Raw genomic sequence first — 26,414 nt, 5'->3', positions numbered from 1 at the left:
GGCATTCCACTTGTTAATGTCCCCCCCCCCCCCCATTTAAAATGCAGATGTATTCTTTCTCTTTTTTTTGCATATATTTCCAATTTTAAAAAGTATCCCCAACTAATATTTGAAAAAAAAAAAATCTTCGGCTCAAAAGAAAAAAAGAGTTATTTATGAAAATTAGAATGTGATTAGGTGAAAGTTTTATGAAAGATTTCTATGAAAATAACATTGTTTATTGGATGATGTGTCTTATTTGTACTTGGAGTAAACTATTTAAACCTATAAAATGACACATCATTTTACCATCGAACTATGTTACTATTGGAGTAAATCATACTAGTCCAAAATTGAGAATCTTTGGACACAAAAGATGATTAACTCTTATGTATTCTATACCTTATCTACTACACATGACTTGTTTCCACTATATCTAATTTGATATTTTAGACTTCTTATGATATTCCTTTTTTTGCGAAAAGTTTTCAACTTTCAAAAAACATCAATATAAATCAAGTGATTGTTGTATTATTATTTGCACTATAAACTTATATATCTACATTAATTTTATTTTTCTCTTTTATTAGTCGTTACTGATAACAAGTGATTGAGAATAAAATATGCTTAAAGGTGCCAACTAGATATCTTCAGCTTATTAAATTGTTCATTATTTGATAGGACAAGGAATAGATTTTGAGGGGTCGGATATCTAGATAATGGAATGTAAATCAAGTTTAACAAAGATAAAAAAAATCAATTTTTGGAGAAGATATGATGAACATTCTCCGGAATTTATCAAGAATAATATTAGGTTGAAGGAGAATATAAATACCACTTTGTGAATTTTTGAGGTTCTTTGATTCAAATATCATATGGAAAACAAGGAATCTACAGAGGAAGCACGTGGAGATTATATTTAGTTCTTTCATGAAAAAGTGTTCCCTTGAACTGTGTTAGATGAATTTATGCGAAATATTTAAAAATATATCAAAGTGCATATAAATATTCCTAGTATGTTGATTGAACTAAGGTGAATTTAATTTAAGAAAGCATCATGTTCTACAACTAGCCAAAATTAGCTAATTAGTAAAGGACGTCTATAACTCGTACCCCAATTCATACCACACATCTACCACGTTGTTCCCTAAATTATTGTATCAGACTAAATCGATCAACTCCATACATCTCTTCTTACCTCAACTCCAATAATATCAATATTAATTGTTTTAATATCATCTGTTATAAGTCTCAAGATTGGCTTGATCAAGCCATCGATCAAGTGTGTTGAATGAGATGGCGACCACGAAGGAGATGGCTTGATCAAGCCATCATCAAGTGTGTTGAACGAGATGGCTTGATCACGCCATCGATCAAGCGTGTTGATCGTGGTCGTAATGGCGGCCAACTTGATCAAGCCATGAATCATGGTCGTAATGGCCAAGTTGATCAAGCTGTGGACCGAGGTGCCAAGCCATTGGACCTCACTGTATGTTGCATCGATGCGAATGCGACAAAGAAGATTGAAGCACGTGCTGTGCAAGGAGAGCCACGAGCTGAAGCGAAGGACAAACCAAGAAAGACAGCTAAGATGGAGGACCACACTTGTACTTGGAGAGACGGGTTGATACGTGGATTAAAGAAGAAGGAATTGTTGCAGAGTTAGTTTTGATTAACAGAGTTAGTTTTGATTAACGTTGTTATGGAGATTAAGGAGAGATTCTAGATCTTTCCAATATGTAGTATGTGTAATAGGATCTGGCTGCAAGTTAATCAATCAAAAAAAATAATAGCTCGAGCTTCCGATATGCAGCAATGTTTAATCTTGCTTTTTCCATTGTGTGTTCTTGTTGTTCTTTTCATCATCCACTCACAAAATTAAATAATACAATAAAAAATAAATTACTCTATTAAAAATCATAAAAATTATAATGTGAATACTTGGTATTTGTAGAGTGAAAAAATTACAAATATCAAAAAGTGCATGATTAAAGTTTCCTAAAAATTGGTACATTAATTCTAGAAAAAATTTATTAAAAATCATTTTCAGTTAAAAATGAATTAAAATAAATAATTTAAGGTACAATTGTGTTTCAATTATTATTTACCCCATCCGTTCCTTAGTAATAAAGACATTTCTTTCCGACACGGAAATTAAGAAAATGATGTGTAATGTAGTAAATAAAAAGATAATCAAGTAAGAGAGAGGCAAAAGTAAGTGAAAAGAAATGGGTAAACTTTTACTAAAAAGGGAAATGATTCAACTACTATAGAACGTATCAAAATGACAAAAATGGAACAGAGAGTGTATAATATTGGATAGGAAATAAGGATGGAATTTATTTCTTCAAAAAGTATTAATTTGTAAATGTTTGTCACATAGTAGTCTATCAATGTATAACTAGTAAGTTATCTAGAAATAGATTATGTTACTCATGTCTAAGAGAATGATTATCTAATCAAAATCATGGCAATCAATAGTTTAGTACTACTAATAATAAAGAAAAATATAATAGATATCACCATGCTGGAAAAGCTCAGTTGGTTAGAGCGTGTGGCAGTTAACCACAAGGTCGGGAGGTTCAAGCCCTCCTTACCGTGATATTTTAATTACTATATTTTTATAAATAGTGTGATTTTCGTTCATAGCTTGCAATAATGTGTAACATTGAGATTTAAATTATTTATTCCCTCCGCCCCACCGAAGATAATCTACTTTTTTTTTTATTTGTTCCAATCAAGATGACTCATTCCTAAAATTGAAAACACATTTAAATCTACTTTATTCTCTTTCCCTTACTCTCCACTTAACAAACAAAATAAAGCTACATAAAATCTCATACTGTTCGAGGAAGGAGTCATCTTCCTTGGAACGAAGGAAGTGATTTTTTACCTTTTCATTATGTAATTTTAGAATTTTAGTCTATTTAATTTATTTGTTTTAATTAAGTATTTGCATTTTATACGTATGAAATAAAATAGAAATATAAATAATAAGAAACGAAAAATTTAAGATAATGACATAAGACTTGGGCTCTACTGTGGATGACTCAAATCCAAATAAAGGGGCCCAATTCTGAAAGAAAGGGCCGCACAAGTTGGGCACAGCACATGAGAAATAAGTTTACATTTGAACTATATTACATTTTTAAAATTAAACCAAATTAGAGATTGAAACTGAAAAGAGTTATAAATATTGCTCGAATTATAAAACACAAGCAAATACGTATAACAAATCGATGGCGCTTTGGTTCAATCCATCCAAACAGAATGTTGCAGGAGCAGCTGAGTGCCGGTGCCGGTGCCAGTGCTGTTTAAGAAGTACAAACAGAAACACTAAATCGAATGCCCGTCGTCTTCCAGTGCGTTGTAAATCATCCTACATCATATAAATTCGGTTTAAGAAGTTAATCTTTTAAAAATCGGATAATACTGGGGGAGGAGACAGTTGCAGAGTTCGGTTACCAGAACAAACACATGAAGAGAAGAAGTATGATATAACCAAGCTTGAAAAGTCTCTCCTTCTTTTCCCAGTTTAACAGGTTGAAGATTTCAGTTACATCTACAAGGTGCTGTCTTTGATTGTACCTGTTTAAAAATTTTCATAAACAAACAATAGCTTCAGTTGAAGGTCGGATTGACCTACAACAAACTTTCATGACCTATATGAAATGGTGCACGAGCGGAAAAAGGGTGCAAGAATTATTTTTTGATAATAAAAACTCCATATAATCAATAAATATCGACAAAATATTGGCAAAGTACTATGAAAGCTATAATAAAGACAATAATCACTTGGAGCACACAAGTAATTAATCCCCCCAATCAACCACCAATGTTGTACTCCCCCCAGTCCCACACGCCATTCCCTCCTTCCCGAAAACGAGAAAACATAAACTAATTAATTTTTGTGGTCCTTGATAGATGAACATGTTCAGTTTCAGTTTAGGGTCTTGGTCACATAAAAAGCAACTCTATGAGTTCAAGTTACTTTGTTAATGACGAACGACATGGACACAGTTAGTTGCTAGATATTATCATGACTCATGGCTATGCTCTACTGTTTTCTCCAATCAACCAAGACAAAATCCTTCACTATCACTCCAATTTAATTTAACCTCTGAAAAATATACAAACATGTTTGAGAAAATAAGTGCATGTAAATCTGATTAAGTTCTTAAAACCTACTAAGATGGGACCATATGGCACCCCAAGTGTGTCAACTGCATTTTTATTTCTGAAGCCTAACAGTTCACACAGTAAACCAAGCTGATAGTGTCAGCTTGATGTGGCTCTTGGATGTTTTAACCTTCTTTTTTATCAGATGCCATCCTTTATTCATATGTATCTTCTGAGCTAGTAGTAGCGTTGAGGATCCTTTAGGAGATATGCTTGGATAGTCGTGAGGGATTAGGATAGGATAGTTGTTCAACTTGTTCTTGTAGACCAGCTGAGTAAAAACATAGTTTCAAAAGGGAGTTGCTCCAAATAATGCTTTTCAATTCCATTTGAGGAATAATATTATCACCTTTTTTTTTCTGGTTTTCTAATCTCTCGTCCACAACTTTCCAGATGATTGGGGCCTTAAAAACAACCAGGAAGGAGATAAAAATTGCAGCCATTGCCAATAAAATATTACTGATTTTCCTTTTATGAATTTATAGAGGTAGAGTAAATATTAAAGGAAGTTGAAAGAATTCATGTCTCATGGAATATCAAAATACTGATGCTGATCACCTAATTTTGCAATTTCAGAATGAAGCAGAAGCATAAGAACCTTACAGTTTCACGTTGTAGTACAGGTATGGGACACAGAGAAGTGACATAAACCAATGTCCGGTGACAAGGAAGAGGAAGCAGAGAACTCCTTGTGTGATGAACTCCGGTAAAACTACTTTGTTTATTCGAGACGCAGAATCATACGGATTGATATAATCAAATTCTAAATCCGCCAAACACATAAGCTGCATTAAATGTGGAATAGGGTTAAAGATACTGTATACCATGCAGTTTTACGAAATAAGACAGTGCACAAACTTCAGAAAGAAGCCCAAGAACAACACACTCTATAATATTAAAAGATAAACATTAGATGATAAATTATCCCCTGTGAAGCTACACTACAAGATCAAAGTGGTGCTCATATTCTCTTCAGTTTCTCAAACTGTATATAGTACTAGTAGCTAGTGGTTGCAATTAATATTTGTCGTTGTTGATGTTTCTGGATTCAAAATTGGGCATCAACCCTTGGTCATTCGAATATACAAATGTGAGCAATACCACTAGCTACAATCAAAAGAGAGAGACTCATATGCAAGATCATAAATTAACCAACTTGAACCGAATCTGACACGAATATGTAAGATATACACTCTTCAGATTCAAGACCTTTATAAGTACCTTAGTCGTTACTAGTTTATTAATTAGATCCTGAATCCAAAGGTTAACTAACACAGACGAAATTAAGATTGTTTTTACAAATTCTACTACTAATTAAGGATAACTTAGCAGGTTGTGTAAAACTCAATTTTTGTAGGATTAAATAGTCCTAATAGGCTTAACATGAAGCTCCTCAGTCCTCATTCCTCAGCACAGAAAGCTCTCAAATTTCAACAGAAATTATCAAATTTCAAATAAATTAACACTCCAATCCTAGATTGCGGAACAAAATGACCAAGCAAATATCCCCAAAACCACGAATATTTACACAACATTATGCGTCATTGAAGAAAAATCCAAAAATATGTAAATAGAGAAATGAGGTATTGATGGATGATAACCTGGAAAACGATCATAACGAGGAGAGCAATGAGTATGAAGAAGAAGAGCAACCATGCCAACACCTCGTTCATATCCTCTTCTTTTTTTATCTCTTCCTATTTCCCTAAAATTAAACGCAGTGGTTTAGAGATAGAAAGGAGTCGAGCGCCAGGTGCGCAGTGCACCGTGGAGCTTTCACAAGAAACGAATCTCCGCCGGCGAAATGAATGACCGAAATCGAAACCTATCGGCGGAGGAAAAACGACAAAGTCAACCAAGTAGAATTTTCAGGTACCTACTTCGGATGTTACTTTAGTTTTATAAGTCAGATAAGAATTCATTTTATTATAGATTTATAATTAGGGGATGGGCCCATACTATATACTATATGTTACCGAAATCACCATAACGAATATCTTATCAAAAATTTGGTATCTGATAAAAACCATATCTTTACCTTGCTAAACTTTATTGCCTACTTAATTTTTGATATGACGAATTTAAATACTGATATCGTGCCTCATTTCTTGTATGTTGTATAGAATTTCGGTGTACCGTGTTCAAGATCAATGACAAAATAATACTTAAGTTTTTAGAATATTATTTATAGATTTTATAATTATAAAAATATATTGAATATATTTTATAGTATATAATTATATTTATATTTCATGTTAGATTATATAATTAAAAATATTAAATACTAGTATTTTATATTAGTATATTTTTATAATTATAAAGCATATATTTACCTTACCAAACTTTGCGGTATATCGTACTTCGGGCATATCGAATTTTCAGTCTGGCGAATATCAATACCGATATGGTACCTCATTTTCGGTATGTTGTACCGAAATTCAGTATACCAAAATTTCAAGATCAATGACAAAATTATAATTAAGTTTTTTAGAATATTATTCATAGATTTTATAATTTTAAAAATATACTCCCTCTGTCCCCCAAATTTTGTCACAGTTTGATCGAACACGGGTTTTAAGAAATGTAATAGATAGTATGTTGAAAAAGTGGGTAGGATATGGGTCCTACTTTTAAAGTATTAGTTTTATAATAAAATGTGAGTGAGAATAAGTTAGTGGAATGTGGGGTCCACTACAAAAAATGATAAAATGTGAAATGTGACAAATTTGGTGGGACAGATGGAAATGGAAAAATGTGAAAAAATTTCAGGGACATAGGGAGTAATAAATATATTTTATATATAATTTTATTTATATTTCATAGTATTATATTATATAATTAAAAATATATTAAATATATTTTATATATAATTATGTTTATATTTTATAGTATATACTGAATTTCGGTATGTCCCGATATACCAGAGTATTTGAAAATTCATACTACCAAAGTATCATGCGATATCGAAAAATCACAGTACACCGAAAATTCGATATTTATTTTTTTGATACGATAAGGCTGGTATTTCAATATTTTTTTCCCACCCTTATTTATAATTCGGTGAACTCACCTACTAAAATTCGTTAGTTTATGAAGCTTAAGTTTGAGAGGCACTAAAATATTTTTTATGTACTATTAAAACTTTATAAATACATCAAAATACCAAGTATAGAATATGAGCTATAACACTCAATATTTATACAATTCATACTCATAACGCGTTAAATATAATTATTAAAAACATAAAACATTCGTGTTTATCCCCCAAACTTTATTCTTTGATTATTCTCAATTACAACAAAAGAAAAACTAAAAGAAACACGGACTCACAGCTCTCATTATCATTGCCTCAAGAAATAAGAATAGATTAAAGTACTCCATGACAAATTTTATCAAATAAAACCAATGCACTTTCGTTACTAGCTCGTTGATCACTTTGAAATCACGTATCTTACAAATGTATATTATATATTATCAAGTTCTCTCACTGATCAAGTGTATGGATAGGTGTATACGATTATATCATACACTATTTAGTATTCATATCTGGTTATTCAATCTTCATAGTCCGCCCCATAGCCCAAACATATACAAATTTATAGTCCTTCATATCAGCATTTTATAGTCCTATTCATTTACCTGTAATGGAGCGGACTATAGCGTGTCCTATCTTTTTTAACAACTACTACTATTTTGTAGTATTCATTTTTAATTTTTATGTTTTCAAACAAGGGCTAGATGTTGGGGAAGAATGAATAATGGGGTGTGCTATAGCCCACACTTTCATTTTTATAGTCCTACCCATATACCTGCGGGGCCGGACTATAGCCCGCACTTTCATTTACTTTCAAAGTATTGTCAATGCTATAAATGTTTTTGTTTTGTTGAGATGCCTATTTGATTGGCTATACCAAAACACATGAATGAATTGATTACGAAATCCAATAAGACTGAAAATCCTATTCGAGTTGTGTGCACAAAAGAGTGGACCATGTGCCATTGAGAGGGTTGGCCGGTCAAAATGTCGTGGAAGATGACCACCTTACCGTCACTAAAGGAATGTACATATATGACATGTTGGTATAAAGAACTTAGACTGCATTCAAACTTTAAGTTAACTGACAATAAATCTTTTATGTATATGTGTATATTTGGCAAAGTGGTCACTGAGTATTCTCGTACCCAACCCTGTATGTATTTCTAATATGCAGGTTGAGCCGTGGTGATGCACTATTTATTAGCACTAAAAATATCTGTAAGCATACGTGGTAGATCTAGTATAGCTAAAGGTCAGTACCGGGATATCGAACACAGGGAATAAGATTGCAACTGACTACCATATACTAAGCGTCATATGCTATCTAGAAACACGGGATTTTTGGGTTTGATTTATAAAGCTAGACTGAAATAAATAAACAAATAACAGAAAGCATAAAAACATATGATACAAAACAGGCGAATGAATGTAGAATTTTAGGATCCAAAACACAATCGACTTCCTTGAATTACGGTCTCTAGAGTTATTAAGTCGGTCACTTAACTAGATTAAACCCATCCCGAGGTGAGGAATCCGTAGATTAGGTGTTGAAATCAAAGTCCTCTTTAAATCTCTAACATCTAACTCCCAAAATATCGTTAAGACCAATGACCTCACGTGTAACCTCAACTCTCCCGAGTTCTATTGAATTAAAGTGTGAATTATCCATTTTCTAAGTCAACTATTTCATCTCCCGAGTACTCTAATCAACTCTAGCATGTATTCAAGAGGTAGCTAATCAATTGAACATAGAAAACACAAGGATAAATCAAATAACTGCAAGAGCTAACATGGAAAATCAATCAGATATCTTCACAAAAAATTCTACAAATGATGTTTTACTCATACACAAGTAAAAACAATAAATAAAAGTACGAGACATGAAAGAAATTGATAAAACCCAAGGTTGAATCTTCAATCTCCAATCTTCAGTCTTCTCTTGCCTGGATCTGCAGAGCTCCGCTCCAATGGAAGATGGATGAATTATGTGTGGATTGTAGGATGGAAGAATGCGTAGAGGTCAAGAAGGATTGGAGGCTTTGAGATGAAGATTATGAATTAGGTTAGAGGTATTTATAGGTTGGAAAAAGGTTTATTTTTGATAATTTTCGTGGCCTTCAAGGAATGGGAGAGATTTGGGAAATTATTTTCTTCCCTGAATTTCCACCTAAATTTCTGCCAACTTTGACTGCACTGCGCAATGTTCGTAGAATGTCATAACTTTCTCCACAGAACTCCGATTGAGACGTGCAAGATGTCCATGCGAAGCTCTTTCGAAGACGAAGAGAATAATATGCAATAATCACTGATTGAACTTCAATACTGCTGGGACACTCGGCTTGAACTGAGGTTGCTACACCTTGGCCTTTTTGCACCCTTTTTCTGTCTTTTTCTATCATTTATCAACAAACACGTCAAAAATACCAAATGTATAATATATGCAATGTTAGAACATAATTTGCATGATTGACATTTAAAACAAGTCAAATCTAGTCCTTAAAAACATGCAAAATCCGTGTTTGTCACGTGGATGAAGTGGTGTTGAGTGAGATTGGTGATTTTCGTATTTTGTAGGCTCTCAAAGGCATATGTCTCCATACATATTGTCGCGTTTAAACCTTCTTCCGCTGTACATTTTATCTGTGTCTTGTGATAGACTTATTGATGAGAACTATACTAGGAATATGAAGTACTACAAACTTATGAACTCTTTTTCGAGTATGTATGAACATGTAAATCCCTGGTGAATCCTAATATCTTTTGTAATAAAATGGATGTTTGGTTGATGATTGGTTTCCCTTTTTTTATTCCCATTTTATTCCCCACTCATAGTTATGACTTCTGAGCTTTGTTAACCTTAGTAAAGTGCGGTTGTGACGCTTGGCTCCACTGAAGTGGTTGTTCGGATCGAAGTTGAACTCCATCGAACCCGGTGTATCGAATGGTCGGAAATCGTCAGTTTCATGACCCGGCCATCGGGCACCACCGCCGTTGACATCGACATTTTGTCGGGGCTATTCAGGTTTGGAAAACCTCCGGGATTCCAGGGCCGTCCCGAAAAAATCAGAGGCCCTGTGCAAAAATCTAAAATGAGGCTTACCACTATAGAAAAAAAGACAATGCATTTTTAAAGCTATATGATAATTAAAGAAAAAAAGACAATGCATTTTAAAGAAATATACTATAGAAAAAAAGATAAATTGATGCGTTTGCGCTGCTCCCAATCGCAATGGCCGACGATGGCAGGCGCTGCAGAAGCGATCAACGATGGCTCTGGTGAGCTGGTCCCTGTTGCGGCGTTTGTCGATGAGGAACACCGTACACGAACAGGCGGCTCCCAGGTCTACGATCGGGAAAAGAAACCGACCAGAATTGGAGTCACGGTGCTAGAAAAAGGCCTGGGCGTTGCTATACAAGAGAAATAGCTTTGTTGGGCTGAAAAAATAGGAATACATGTATATGGGCTGAAATATTTCAGAGGCCCCTGAAAATTGGGGGCCCTGTGCGGTCGCACAGGCCGCACGGGCCAAGGGACGGGCCTGCGGGATTCATCTTCGAATTAATAGTGAGAGAGAAAATGAGATGGGAGAAGGGATTAGAGTGAAAGGTGTGAGAATGAAGGTAAAAATTGGAATATAGATGTTTGGTAGACATGTTAAATTAGCACAAGATAACTAATTAATATGAGCTTTAAGATAAGAATTGAGATTAAATCCAAGATAATTAATTTAGTCATCTTGTTTGGTAATATATACAAAAATCAAGATAAAAACCTAAAATGACTAATCTAACCCTATAAAATTAATATTATTCCAGATCTATCCCTCTTACACATACGTTCAATTTCTTTCCCATTTCTCACAAACCCAAAAAATTAAGGCTCTCGCCGATCCAGCGATCCAGCGCCAGGGCTCTCTCCGATCCAGCGCCTCTTCCCCCACCCATTTCTCTTGTTGAAACGTCCCTTCCCCACTCATTCCTCTGCATCTCTTCCCCTCAATCAAGCAAGGTAGTTTCCGTCGATTACTTTTCTGAATTACTTTTGGTTTCGAAAAAGATTACTGACAGAAATCGCAAGTGAATATACTACAGGAGTTAACGTTACTATACAGACAGCACGAATGCCACTACAGACACATGGATTAACAAGTAGAGAAAATATTACTAGTAAGGAAGACAATTGGTCTCACAGCAAAGGGAAAGATATCATAAGAAATGAGCAATAACACAACCAAAACACAAAATTGTGAAGCCATTTGATGTTGAAATAGTGAATAGAAAGTCTTTGTAACCATAATTTTCTTTTCCCTCTATTCTAACACCGAATACAAGTGCTCCATCAAAAGCAATAACACAAAATAGATATGCAGCTTCACGAAAATAAGCCTTCTCATGCACAAAATTAGAAAAATCAGAGAAAATAGGAGCTTTCAATAGGGATTTGTGATCTCTTCCTTCCTCAAAATCAGAGCAGAAACTAGATAAGCATCAATAGGAGCTTTCCCTAAGTAGGCATAAAAACCATAACTAAATGCAGACATGAAGATACAATGTCAATTCTAGCCAATCCATGCTCACAAGTAACTTCAAAATCTCAATGAAAACAAAAGGAGTGAGCTCACGACCCTTCTTATATGCATAAAGCATAAGTTTAGAGCTATATCATAGTACTTTTTAAATTGAGAATAGCCCTAAAATCATTGCAACCAACGAAACAACATTTCTCTCTGGTATTTCGTCGAACACTATAAGACCATAGTTGTAAATCGAATAAAATGCAAGAGAAATAAGGGAGACCTGAAGAACTGACGAATTTAGGACTCCATAGTTTGGCCAACAACAATTTTGAGGAAGGAAGAGATCACAAATCGCCTAATTTCTGGAACTGAAGATGCTTGCTCACCCTAATTTCTGGAACTAGAGACGATTGATCACAATTCTCGTTAAATTCAAATTGAAAATTGTTGGAGAAAGGAGCCCTAATTTTTAGAATTGAGAGATTGACTCAAATTCAATTGGAAGAGCATGGTATTTTAGTCATTTCATATCATATATGGCTCGTGGATATCTATCTCACCCTTAGGGCTGATAAATAATCAATACTTTTGATCTAATTTACTTCGGGTCTCAGCGGGTCGAGATAGGCTTTGATGACTTAGCATAGACCTTATTTTATCTATCAAATAACCAATATAACTCATATATCTTGGCATTATCTAGGCTACCAAACACACCATAGAGTATAAAAAATCAGATAAGCATAGTCAGCCCTTAAGTTCGTGGACTAAGTGCGTGGACGCCCTTAAGTTCGTGGTCCGCGGCATGGTGGGCAGAAGTGGGCGGATGATATTATTTTTGTTTATTTATTTATAGATAATTTAAAATAAAAACAATTAAATAAACAAAATGACAGTACAAATGTCTCTCCTGGGCATAATATACCATACACCAACTGAAATCCGCCAGCTTGTTGGCATCGCCGTCGCCAATGTTGCCTTACGCCACCATCCACGAGGCCGAGGCCGCCCTCGGAAGATCCCTCTCTACCGCCGAGACCCTCTGGTTTAATTACTCCGCCACCAAGTCCGACTACATCCTCTACTGCCACAACATCATCTTCCTCTTCCTCATCTTTTCTCTCTTCCCCTTCTACTACCTCTTCCTCGAATTCTTCTTCACCAATTCCGTCGCCCCTTTTAAAATTCAGCCCAAAGTCAACCTCTCCTTCTCCGACACTCTCCGCTGCTACAAATCAGTCATGCGCATGTTCTTCCTCGTCGTCGGCCCGCTCCAACTCGTCTCCTATCCCTCCATTCTGGTAATTTTACCTTTTTCCTCAATTCGATGCCTAAAATTGTCACCTTGCACAATGAGAGTTGAATTCAGTGTTATTGTAATATGAATAGTTAGTATTGAATATAGTGTGATGTGATCATTAATTAAAGGTGGAATCTTTACATTCACAAGTGAAGATATGTAGAAAGCTAACATAGTGTGATGTGATCTTTAATCTTTAATTAAAGGTGGAATCTTTACATTCAAGAATAAAGATATGTTTTTCTATTGCATTACAAGTGTTTAGCCTCGAATCATGCTTGGTTTCTGTTGGATCATATTTCTGATTGTTATTTGAATGAAGATGATAGGAATAAGAACCGGATTGCCACTGCCTTCATTGTGGGAAATTGCATTGCAATTGGGGGTTTATTTCCTTGTGGAGGACTACACAAACTATTGGGTCCATAGGTTTCTGCATTGCAAGTGGGGGTATGAGAAAATCCACAAGGTGCATCATGAATACACTGCTCCGATTGGATTTGCTGCGCCGTATGCTCACTGGGCCGAGATATTGATCCTCGGGATCCCGTCTTTTCTGGGGCCCGCAATGGTCCCCGGGCATATGATTACATTCTGGTTATGGATTGCTTTGAGGCAGATTGAGGCTATTGAGACTCACAGTGGGTAAGGCACTTTGCATGCCTAAATCTCATGCTTTCATTTGATGCAATTTAGTGACAAGTCTCCAGCTCTTGATTGATTCAAGTGTCATTCTATGCTTTTCATAATTTGACCCAATGATGGCTTAACAGTGATAGTCATTCAATTCCTTTTACTGTTTGCTTTTGATATTTGTATTGATCTGCTGGAAAGTAAATGCATTAGCGCTGTTAGGTCAATAATAGTGGACATACTTTTGTGCACGAGGAGAAAGATTAGAACTCCTCTCTCTCTCTCTCTCCTCTTGGTGTGCCTCTTAATTTATTCTATTTGCTGATCTCTTTTCACCTTGGTTCTTTTAAGGGGATCTTTTTCATATCTAATTTAGAATCTGAGTAGCTACTTCATTGGACGCGTTATCTTCTTTTATAGTGTGTTACGCGTGCTTTGGATAAAAAGACAAGTTATCACCCTCCGAGTTTTCTAAATTTGATGGTAATATGTCAGGTGTGACCTGTGAGCTTCTTATATCTTCCGTTTGCTTATAGACCCTTTCTCTTTTGGTATTAAATCTTTAGTTTCCAGATCTATTTGACTGAATTTGCATCAGCATAACTTTCATGTTTTACACTATAGACTCATATACTAATTGTGATTAAGGTATAATGTGGCTATGGTTTCCTTGTCTGCAATGACTGTCCATGTCAATCATTTCTATAGGAAATAATTGCTTTTCACTTCCGCTTAGGACTTTCTGCATGTGTTAGCATCATTGTAAATCAGATGAAGCTCATAACCAGTTCATTCAATTGTAGAGGTGAAGCAGTTTCATTTAAATTTCTTGAATAAAGTGGTTGTGTCAAAACGGAAAAAGAATGGAAAGATGCAGTGGGCTTATTGTACGAGTGTTGGCTTGGTAAGAAAAGTGGCTAACTGAATCCAATAATAAGTTATAGTTTTTAATACTAGAGTAAGGGAAATCTTTCTGTAGAATGTAGGGAATGAGTTGGTCCAAGAATATTTACTAGTTAAATCAACTCAAGATTCTGCATTACGTTAGTTCATACTTCATACTGAACAGGGAAAACGTTGCATTGCCATCTTTATTTAAGATTAAGTTGTTTAATTTTTATAATTTACTTATCCTATCGAAGATTGTTCCAAATGCATGTAGCAATCAGAAAATGGGTGATGGATGCAGGGAACCATTTATGAGAGGGTGATGTAAAAAGACGTCACTCTTTGTTTCTAGTGTTTATATCCTTGTTCTTAAAAACTGTGAATGAAATCTATCTCGAAATGATTGTTAAACTTGGTTTGCCATGCTAGAGATTCTCTATTTTCAGAGTTCAGAGTTACGTTTAGACTCGGATACCACAAAGACATTTTACTTTGCGTGAAATGAGAACTGGAGGTCATGATCAACTGAGAGTGTAAAAAAGTTTAGTGTCTTTGTTACCTAAACTTATTTTATTATCTACTTACCTGTTGATTAGTTTCAGAAAGTATATCTTGTTGAGGTATTTTCCTTAACCTGAATGGATAATAGTGTTGCTGAGTACTTATACATGATATTCAACGTATTTTTAATCTAGTAATTTTGAGAATATATGTTTGTGTTGGAACGGAAAGAGGTTTATGTTTTAGAGTCCGTATCAAGTATCAACTTAGTGTTCTGTGAATTTGACGCCAATAAAACGAAACTCTCAAGAATTGATTTATTCTCCGTAAAACTAATCTGATATTCACTTTGCAATTTATACTTTTCTTTATCATCTCTTAGATTTTTTCATCTGCTTGTGAAGACAAAGTTGGAATTGGTTGCTGCAGGTATGACTTCCCTTGGACTCCGACAAAGTATATTCCATTTTACGGTGGCCCAGATTACCATGATTACCATCACTACGTTGGTGGGCAGAGCCAAAGTAACTTTGCATCAGTATTCACCTATTGCGATTATATCTATGGCACTGATAAGGTGATTACCGGAATGAATTATATCTTCCATTACAATCGTATAGTGGCTTCAAATTATTGCATTCTTATTATTTCTCCACCCCAAAATTTTCAGGGATATCGCTACCAAAAGAAAGTTCTTCTACAGGTATGTAATCACGATTAATATGTAGCAACGCATGCCTAAGTTATCTGCAAAAATGCTGAAATCTGACAACTGAGAATGAGTTTCTTTGCTTAGATGAGATAATGCTTGAAAAGGCTTTCGCCAAATGATGCCATTTCAAAACCAATTGATTTTTTTCTCAACTGAAGTTTGCTTACGTAACAATATAAACTGCCATCTTTTCCAGCTACGTGAGGGGGTTAAAACAAAGAACGGGCAGAATGGACTTTTGCACGACCAATATGCACAAAGCCATAAAGAGGACTAGCTTCTGGATAAATTATTTTGGTCCAACGGCATATCTAAGTCTTCTTCTTTGCATCCACATCTTGTCGTTCTTATCATTCAGAACGGCTTTGCTTGGTGCTCAGCCGGTAGGTTTCCGAGCTTTTATCCTTGTGTAGTTTAGGAAAAGACATAACGTTATGGTTTGTGGTTTATACTTTGCTATCTATGTAATTTTGGTATAAATTGCTTGCTTGTTTTTTTATATTTTGTAGTGTTAATTAGGTTTATATGGAAGGAGGCTTTGGATTTATCTTGTTTTAGTATGCTAATTATAGAGGATACATAGTTTCAAATTTCTGTATATGCATATATTAATCAGGTTGAATCAGCTTGTTTGATAGTACTTTATTCTAGGTTTTGATTTTTTTGATTCAATGTCTATATATTTATTTATTTATATGCATATATTAGTGTTATAGAGCCACTACAGATATATATTTATAAGGTAGTGTTAAAAAAATAAGAAAATCATAGTCAAATAACTAAACATGGAGGTTATATGTATGTAGATATCACTTAGAATGAAATTTTTAATTTTAAAAAATTCAAACAACATGCTACCATAAACAGCATGCTACCATAATTGAATAATTTTATTCAATTATGGCTGCCAATACAAGTCTTTTTTGCTAAATAAGATACTAAAAATTACTACTTCCTCCGTCCCCAATAATTTGTCACCAACCTGGCACTAGTTTTAAGAAATGTGATAGAAAATGAGTTGAAAAAGTTAGTGGCATGTGTGTCCTACTTTTATATATTCTCTCTGTCCCATAAAAATATGGCAGTGCGTATAGCACGAGAATTAGGACTAACTGTTCCGTTAGTTTTTAATGGTCAACGAGTTTAATCTTGATTTTGACCAAATTAAACTATTAATTATGATTTTTTACTCCCTAATTATATCCTTAATTATTTACAGTATTAATTTTAAAAAGAAAAGAAGTCGCTCCTTTTCAAATTGGCGATGGAGACGCTGCTCCGATGGCGGTGGCCAATTCCATCGACTGGTCACTCGGCGCTACCATCACCAGAAAATCCGTCCAATTTTCACACCACTCCACCACAAAAACCAAAATCGGCTTCCGTTTCGGTTCTTTCCATCTTTGTAAATATTCTCCATCAATGGCAGCAACATCTTCTTCTTTTCCTCTCTTGTTCTTCATGTTTCATCTATGATTTTCACCGTGATCAACATTTGACATGGTATCAGAGCAAAATCTTCCGCATATCACTCTGCTTCTCGATCTATCTCTGTTTTTCCTTTCAATTGTGAATCGGTTGAGTTCTCTTTCTCTCTTCGGTGTTGGATTTCAACCGATCTACATTTTTTTTTCAAATCTCAATCACCGATTGAATTCGGTTTTCTCAATTCTCACAGATTGAAATAGAATTCTATGAATCTGAAATATCAATTATGTTTCTGGTTTCACCGATCTGTTTCCTTTCATGTTAAACCGGTTTTCTCTTTAATTCCGATGTTTGTATCGGAAATCTCAGTTCTCAGATTCGACGTTTGAGTCGTTTTTTTTCTATGAATCCCAAATCACCGATAAAAATCAGTTTCTCTTCTTTTTCTCAATTCCTCTATTCTTCACCATTTTGGTGTTACCAGAGCTCTTTTTCTCTCCTTTTTAGATAGGCTCCTGTATTTTTCTCAAGTGTTTGGAGTTATCAGTTTGTTGGTGATGATAGGCGGTTAGTCGGTTCAATCTTTCTCTCTTCGGCTTTGAGTTTCTGCCGAAATCTAATCTCTGAATCTATCTTTGTTTTCCTCCGATTGTATCGGTGAATCTGTTTCTGTTTTTTGTTAGCTGGATTTGTATGATCCTAGCTCATTACTTTCTATGAAGATATGTTTCTCCACTTGTTTTCGGTTTTGTGAGAAAGAGCAGCCTGCAACAAGTGCAGATTTCTGGTTGCAAAGAGTATGTGCAGCAGCTCGTCTTCTTCCTGCAGCAAGTGTGCAGCACGCAGCAGATCAGAAAGTTTTTTGGAGCAACGCTGTTTCAGAAGGAGTCATCAGATATGTTTTTGTCAAGATGTTCGCATTTGATATGCTTCCATCTTGAGGGGGGCTATTAGAGAGGCATGCAGCTCGAAGTATGACGTGGACTAGCCGTTATGAATTAGTTAGGAAGGCGGTTAGTCGGTTAGTTGATTAGCTATATATAGGCATTCCATGGTTCATTGTAAAAACAACTTGACAAAATGTAGTACATAGTGAAGTTTCGATTCTTTCCATCTCTGTAAATATTCTCCATCAATGGCAGCAACATCTTCTTTTCCTCTCTTGTTCTTCATGTTTCATCTCTGATTTTCACCGTGATCAAAATTTGACAATCTTCAAGAGCAGCAAAACAGATTCATCGGCGGTTCTAGAAGATGACGCGGTGGTCGGCGACGCTCCGGTGATCGAGCTGGCGCTGAAGCTCGAAGAGTTCCAGCATCTCCCAGAAAACGACGCCGACTGCAAGGAACTGAATTCCATAATCTGCAACTTGTTCAAGGATCCCCAAACCGAGCATCTCGCCTACGATTACTACTGCAAGGCGAAGACGAAGCCGGGATTCAAACCGCTGAAATGCACGATGAAGCTCGCCGTCAGGTACTTGATTCGTACCAAAAATTGGACTCTGTTGCTCTCCTTCTGTCAAGATGTCAGAGAATTCAAAGTTTTGCCTGATAAATCCTCTAGCTCTAGATTGATTACGGCATGCGTCAAAGCTAGGAAATTTAATATTCTTAATCATCTTCTCCAGCTCTACATGGATAGTAATGCAGAGACGGCCGTGTTAGCCTTCGATTCCGCCATGAAAGGCTACAATCAGCTGCATATGTACAGCAGCACCGTTGCTTTGTATCAGACCATGAAATCCGCCGCCCTCAATCTCGATGCCGCATGTTACTGTCGAGTGATGGAGGCCTACTTGAAATTGGGGAACTATAAGAAATCAGTATGGACCTTCCAAGAGTTGGAGGAGATGAAATTGAACGTCACCGAGTCGTCTTTATTAAAAATTATTCTGCGCCAACGTGATTAAATTATATAATTAGGGAGTAAAAAACATACTTAACCTTTTAATTTGGTCAAAATTGGGATTAAACCCGTTGACCGTTAAAAACTAACGGAACAGTTAGTGTAGGACCAATTGTGATGCGAGTTGAAATGTTCTGGATACAAAATTTCTAAAGATAAAGTGTATGACCAAAATCGTAAAATGAACATATGTTCAGAATCAGTTTTGGCCTTGACTCTTATTAAATTGATAGAATGTGAGTAAAAATGAGTTAATAGAATGTGAGGTCTACTATGATAAAAAGTGAAAAATGACAAATTTTTAGGGACAGACGGAAATAAAAATAAGTGACAAATTTTTAGGGGGTGAGGGAGTATTAATATTTTGTAAGTAAATCTCACGAAATTTCGTTATGCCGAGTTTAATCTTTACAACATGAAAATAAACGACAATAAAGATTTATCGTTATAACCTGAAAATAAACGGCGATAGAGATTTTGTTGGAGAGGTATGACGTAGTGAAAACATAAACAACAACAATTAATCCAAGATAATTATCATCTCTCCTAGTGCACCCAACTCGGACCAATCAAGTAGAGAAATACCCGAAAAGCAACAAAAGAAAATGACACCAAGATTTATATGGAAAAATCATGGGACTAACTCCGAACAACTTGCACTATAACAAAGATAATAGAGATACAATTTTTTCCCTGTCCACCAAAGCTAGGAGATACAACAATTATCAACAAAACTTCAAGAATGGGATGTTCTTGATATAGTAGCACATAAGAGAATATAATTAGACAAACTTTGACCAAAATAGTGGCTGAAATTATAGAAAATATATCTGACAATCTTACCGTCCAATCTTTAATCCGATAGTCCAAAACTTAGATACATATGCACGGAAAACTCACTGCAAAATTTCAACCCGATCGGAGAAGATATGATTGTGTCTTGATCGCAGACTGGACATGGTGAAAAACTTGCTAGCAGATTTATGTTCTGTTAAACGAAATTTGCACTCTATGATATACTATTTCTCTATTTTCTTGTTGTGTCTTCTTTGCATTCAACCCCCCAAGTATGTATAGATGAGTTGGGGATTATTGAACCTTCCACAGTTAATACACTCTAACCATCTCGAGAGGCTTGGAACATGAACCATCAAATGGGAACTCCAATTCATTATGGGAACTCTATCTTCTTTTTTTTTTTGATTCAATATATTAAATTTTAAAAACGAAGAAAGTTGGGGGGATGTTACATGAGGGCCGATCCCTCTATGGAACACTAACACACGCACATTGAAGCATGAATGCTTGGTGCGGGATAGCCATGGACAAGCCCATGGTCAGCTAAGCTACGCCCCAACTTCTACCTTAAGCAAAACCATACATCTCGGTACAGATAGTTTCTAATCTACTCCGATGATGGCTTGCGGGTGGTACTCCAACAGGGGCTCCAAATCTTGGGCCTTAACTTCCGCTGCGGCGTGTGCAGGGAAGAATTTTGTCGACCTCAGGCTAAGGTGTCGTCTAACACGTGACCCCGTTCACATGACCGTGTATACACCGAGGGAGATTGTTGTTTCCTCAAGGCGTCCTCGGACCCTTGACCTAGTGTTACATCACCGGATCTTGATTTGTTTGTTTATCATATAAACCATCCCAATTACCATCGGGTCGGAAAACAGGGGGCATTTTTAGTATAACAGATCCTAAATGTGGGCCTTAACTTCCACTCGGCGCATGAAAAATGGCGAGGGAGATGTTGGTTGCTAGGGTTTGGAGCCCCTTGCACAGCGGAAGACATGCATAAACAAATAAATCAGATCTACAGATCTAATTGACCGATTATGGGATTAATTGATTCACATGTTAAACAATCAATTGCATGCTAGAACGCACATTAATTCATGCTTAAGGAATTTAACCCTAGTTTATGAATTCCTACGGTTTAGAATTACCGATCTGATTCTCCAAATAATCGACGATTGCTTGCACCTTCTCCACGTGATGTTCTTCATACTCAACCACGAACCTTCTAATCTGTATCCCGAACTCAGAATCTGACCTTTGGGTGGGCAAAGCTTGTAAGAATTGAAAGGACTCAACTAGGCAGAAGACTGAACTTCAGTTCCGTGAAACTGAAAAATTTCGTCCACTCCCTGGAGAGAGGGATCACGAATTTTTAATCATTAAAATCAATCAAAATAGTCTTCTATCTAGTCTCCTTTATATAAAGTTATGATGGGCCAGATTAGGGATCCATGGAGGTTGGACTTGTGCCAAACCTGTTGGACTTTTACTAATTAAATTGAGCCCCAATTTAATACAAGTCCAATAGAATATTATTATCATCCACTATAGTATAATAATATTGACTGCCCGTCCAATCCTAAATTACGAGTAATCCGAGAGTTGTCTATTAATTAATTTAAGTCTGCTATTTTACTTTAATTAATTAATATCTTTTTCCAAGAGTTGTCTAGTTCAAAATCTTTATTTATTATTCTGGAATAAATTCCAACCGGCCGGGTTTATGAATAATAAAACCTTTTCGAACACCTCTTGAGGATATTATCAAACTGGACTCACCCAGCACATGATTCATTGCAATAACAATACTAGCACCTCTAGACATTGATCACCACTACCCAAGATACCAGGATTCTTGGATTGCGAAAAATCCCCACCATTTGATAAATCAAAGTAGTGCATAATCAATATCGTATGCTCAATGTTATGTCAACAATGATTAAGAAATAACAATCACCGAGACCTCGTCTTTCAGTAAATAGCAAGAAAGACTTATCTCAACTGTTAGATCATTCAGTGCTATACCACACCAGTGTCGTTTATTTCCTAAGGTAAGGAAACATGCGGACTGACACTGCAACCTCTCACGATAGGTAGCCAAAGCCTATCTAGGTTGTGAAATTCTATTTCTCTTCTACAAAGGACCGACTGTGTCACCTTCTGTGAACGTCGTTCACGACCAGTCTACTATGCAGAGGAATTAGACTTATTTGCTTCTTATACATTTAAATGTTTGAGAAATATCTTATAAATGCATAAGCAAACACCAATGCGATAAAATTACTTCTTCTCGCCTTGGGTTAAAAGTGGATTGTAGAGTTTATTGTATACAAGCAATTCTATCCGTGCAACATGTTCGAAATATGCTTTTCAGTATACCAATCCTAATAATCTCCCACTTATACTCAAAATCATGCTTTCGAGTATACCCACTGCCAAAACTCCCCCACTTATACTCTAAGCAGGTCTCGGGCCATGATACATCGAACTACCATACTTTTCACCTCATGTGTAAAACATGTTGCCATATAGGCATTTTGTAAAAAGAATTCTGCCTGGTTGTTCTCTGATGATATCTTGGTACCCATAATGTCTCGCTGTGCATTTTTCCTTAATTAATTTCATACTTCCGCTATATGTGATTGTTTAGCTTCATCAGCTTGTGATTCCCTTGAGTTAGACATATGACTAGAGTAATTATAACAAAATATAATACTCATACACATACTCGGAATCACGGTCAAAGCTATTAGGAAGTTACTGAGATTAACAACTACCTTAGTAGTTTCTGATAAAATCACACTTGTAATTTTCATGATAGAGTCTGCGATGTAATCACACTCCTTCATGACTCAGTTTTCAACTCCTAACGTTAACACATAGTCAGAGGATAACTCGATCATCAATCAATTATAAAATCGAGTCGATGTAACCTAAAGGACATAACATGGATGTCTGGTAAACTAGAGCACACCGTTTAGTCTTCTTCAAATACTATAGTATATTCTTTACCCAATCCAATGTCCTTGGCCATGGTTAAAATGATATCATGCTTCTATGCCAACGGCAAAGCTAATATATAACTTAATACACATCATAGCATATATGAGACTTCCAATTATGGAACTTGTCTCATTCTTCTTGATCTCATTCAATGTCGAAAAACACTTGACTAGAGACAAAATAATTCCATCTAGAAAAAGAAAAACATTTTCTTGGAATTTTCAATGCTAAAGTGTCTAAGTATTGTGTGGATGTAGGATTCTTTAAGAAGACATACATTCTTTTTCTAGTAATCTAATGACACAGATGCTTAGAATGTAACTAGATTATCTTAAATCCATCATCCTTAAACTAGGTAGATGACCAGTTTCCTACGCTAGATAACCCTCTTAGTTGTTTATCAACTTTTATAGATGTCATCATCGTAAAGTACCAAGAATACCAAATATAGTGCATGTAACATCCCAAATTTTTGTGACTCTTTTTATATGTTTATTTGAAATTTTCAATTATGAAACTTTTGTTTCTATGAGATTAAGTGAATTGCGTGAAATAATTGTCGTGAGTGATGTGGAATGAAGTGCTTGATTTTTTATATTTTCCAATGTGGGGAAAATAATTAGTAGGATCATGCATTTATATTTTTCGAGCCAATTCATGGGAATTTTCGGCCCTTCCTAATTATTGAAATAGTATTTCATTTCTTGGATTTAATTAATTATTTTGGGATATTTATCCAAATTAAATCCAAACCAAATGATCCCTAAATGGTACTACATGAAATTCGAACTCTAGCTTATTATCCTTGGGAGTTTCGAAAATCTCCTATTTAAAATAGGACGATGAATTATTTTCTTTGATTTAATTGGTGCTTTGTTGACTCCTTTCTTTTGAATTAAATCCAATTAAATCATGCCACCTATTATTTCTTCACCCAAAATAAATAGAGAGTTGAAATATTTCCTTGGCTATTTAAGCCTAATAATTTTCGGCCCCTTCACTAATTTTTGGAGGATAATTTATTTGTTTCCTATTTTGTGGGATCCCTTTTTATTCAATTAAATACCATACTAATACCTATGCCAAATTAATTGGGGATGTGAACATTTCCTTAGGTTGTATCCTTCATGTCACACGCCCTACACTAGTATTTTCCTTGTGGGAATATAATTATTTGTTACCTATTTTATGGGAGCCTTTTTCCCATAAAGAAATTACCAAATTTAAATCCTATTCTATTTAATTGAGGATTTAAATAATTCCCTTGTGCAATTCCCCTTAAATTTTCGGCCCTTACTTCATTTTTCCTACTTGGAGATTTAATTTATTTTGTTCCCTTGATTATGGAATACTCATTGTTTTATTTCCTAAATTGTGGATTTATTTCTTTCCAAGTAAAAATAAAAAAAAATTCCTTGTTTAATTGCAGCCCTAATTTTCGAAAATTAGGCTTCTTATAATTGTGGAATTTTTATTTTAGCCTATATTTTAATTCTCCACAATTTATTTATTTAATTTACTCATGGACTTAAACCTAGAATATAAATACCACTTAAACAAACCCTAGCCCCCACTCTCCCTCACCAAAATCGTCCACCCCTCTCCCTCTCTTTCCCTCACACGTTTGTCCCTCCTCTCCCACTCTTTCTCTCCAAAAATCCTCCAATCAAGCCTTGTTCTTGCAACCATTGAAGTTATTTTCAAGAGTCTCCGACGAATCGCATCGTTCATTGTTTCTACCGATTCATTTTTGTCAAAGAAGGTATATTTGCTCACTTTTCCTCATTCCTTTCGTTTGAACCATGTTCTTGAATCCTACATGCATGTAGTGGGTGTAGGAATCATAGATCGCAAAGTTAATCGGTGGGAAAGTGAGTTTGCTTGAGAACTTTGATAGTTATGTGATTTTTGATTGAATTGTGTGAAGTTTGATTTGAATCTTTGGTGAATGATCTAAGTTTATGTGCAAACATGTTTAAGAGAGTCTTATCAAGCATGATGGTGTGTTATAAGCATGAGAATTTGTGTTTGGATGATTGGAAAAGAAACCCTAATTTCGAAATTGTGAGTCCGGAATCTATGACGTTCGAACAGTATTTCCTGATGTGTGATTGACATAACAAACGATCGAATTTTGGTATGAAAAATTTTACTGAGTGAATTTCGAGTTGTGCTCTGTGTCTCGTATAAATTTCAGCCCTATTTGTCGAAAAATGAATTTTTGAAAAATGTTTGAAGTCGACTGCGCAATTCTGTCAGTAACGTGTGTTCTCGATTAGAAAGTTTCGAAATCTGTTTGACCGACTAAATGACCTCTGATTGATGTGATTCTTGAACTATGTGAAATTTTGAAGTGTCTTCTGAGTCTTGTAAAAATTTCAGCCTTATTGGACATCGTATGAATTTATAATGAATTTGTCAAATGAACTGTGCAATGCTACCAGAATTTTTATATTCCGACCAGAGAGTTGTATTAATGTTTTGACTGATCAAATGACATGATTTGAGTGTGAACATTTACCTGAATGAACTTGAATGTGTCTACTGTGTTGTGACAAAATTTTAGCGTAATATGAGGTCGGATGAATTTTTGGTGATTTTTACAAACCAACCGCACAATTCTGCCAGTTTTGCTGATATGTGAAAATATAACTTATTGCTAAGTTTTGATGAATTACTTGGTGCATGTATGATTTGAGAAGGTATCCTATGATGTGATTATGTGTGACGTGTTGAGAAAATTTATGACATGTCCTCTTTGTGTTGGTGAATGATGGGATGGGTAAGAGAACGATAAAAAGGAACAATAGGACATGCATGATAATATAAACTTATGGAAGGCTGCTTGTGTTGTCGTTGACATGGGTGATTGTGTATACGTGAGCTCGAGGAACGAGAGTTGCCATAAGTTGGAATTTGATTTGTTAAGCGAACGAGGTGGGCATTCTTTTACAAATTTTTTTATTTTCCGAAAATATGATGTGGTGTTATAAGGGTGGTTTAACTTGTTATGTCATGCCATAGATTGTTTTGATTGAGATTGTGTGCCTGATGCCTAGTTCGTCTGAGTTTACTCCGTTAGGCTATATGGCTGTGTTGTGAAACGAATTCGGGTCTGAGTAGGGCCGCAAACCCTATCAGGCTGTGTACACTGGTGAGATCGGGAGCCGTCCTTGCTAGTCGGTCGGTCTCGTGGGGGAATAGTGTGGCCACACTTTCGTCGCACTGTGGATTGATGATTGTGATTGATGGATTGTTGAGAAAATGGGGAGATTATTTGACTGGCCAGTCTATGAAACGTTTTTGTGCTCTCGATGATATTTCTTTACTACGTATAAAAATCGAGATCACTGGTATTGATGACATAACTGTATAAATGTTTTCGGCATGAGCCCATTGAGTACAACAAGTACTCAGCCCTGCATATGTTTTTCCCTATGTGCAGGTTGAGCGGGATGTTGCGGTGGATGTTGAGTTGGCCTAGGAACTTTGGATGCGTTGTGTCTTCATACATAGACGTCATC

General features: G+C 35.5%; 2 protein-coding genes across 2 annotated transcripts; one reads left to right on the top strand and one right to left on the bottom strand.

The window, feature by feature from the left end:
- Nucleotides 1-2,987: 2,987 nt before the first annotated feature.
- On the bottom strand, nt 2,988-6,044 carry LOC121744943 (protein cornichon homolog 4-like). The gene is made up of 4 exons (XM_042138656.1): nt 5,760-6,044; nt 4,762-4,943; nt 3,445-3,567; nt 2,988-3,358 (listed from the first exon to the last, which is right to left on the bottom strand). The coding sequence occupies exons 1-4, from the start codon at nt 5,829-5,831 to the stop codon at nt 3,316-3,318; spliced, it is 420 nt and encodes a 139-aa protein (XP_041994590.1). The 5' UTR covers nt 5,832-6,044; the 3' UTR covers nt 2,988-3,315.
- A 6,584-nt stretch (nt 6,045-12,628) lies between these two features.
- Nucleotides 12,629-16,391, top strand: LOC121744924 (methylsterol monooxygenase 1-1-like). The gene is made up of 5 exons (XM_042138635.1): nt 12,629-13,013; nt 13,335-13,657; nt 15,464-15,611; nt 15,705-15,737; nt 15,943-16,391. Exons 1-5 carry the CDS (start codon nt 12,684-12,686, stop codon nt 16,021-16,023), a joined length of 915 nt encoding a protein of 304 aa, XP_041994569.1. The 5' UTR covers nt 12,629-12,683; the 3' UTR covers nt 16,024-16,391.
- The last annotated feature ends 10,023 nt before the right edge of the window (nt 16,392-26,414 follow it).

The sequence above is a fragment of the Salvia splendens genome, chromosome 8 (genome assembly GCF_004379255.2).
Source record: "Salvia splendens isolate huo1 chromosome 8, SspV2, whole genome shotgun sequence".
NCBI classification, from domain to species: domain Eukaryota; kingdom Viridiplantae; phylum Streptophyta; class Magnoliopsida; order Lamiales; family Lamiaceae; genus Salvia; species Salvia splendens.
This window is presented reverse-complemented; position numbering and strand designations above follow the sequence as displayed.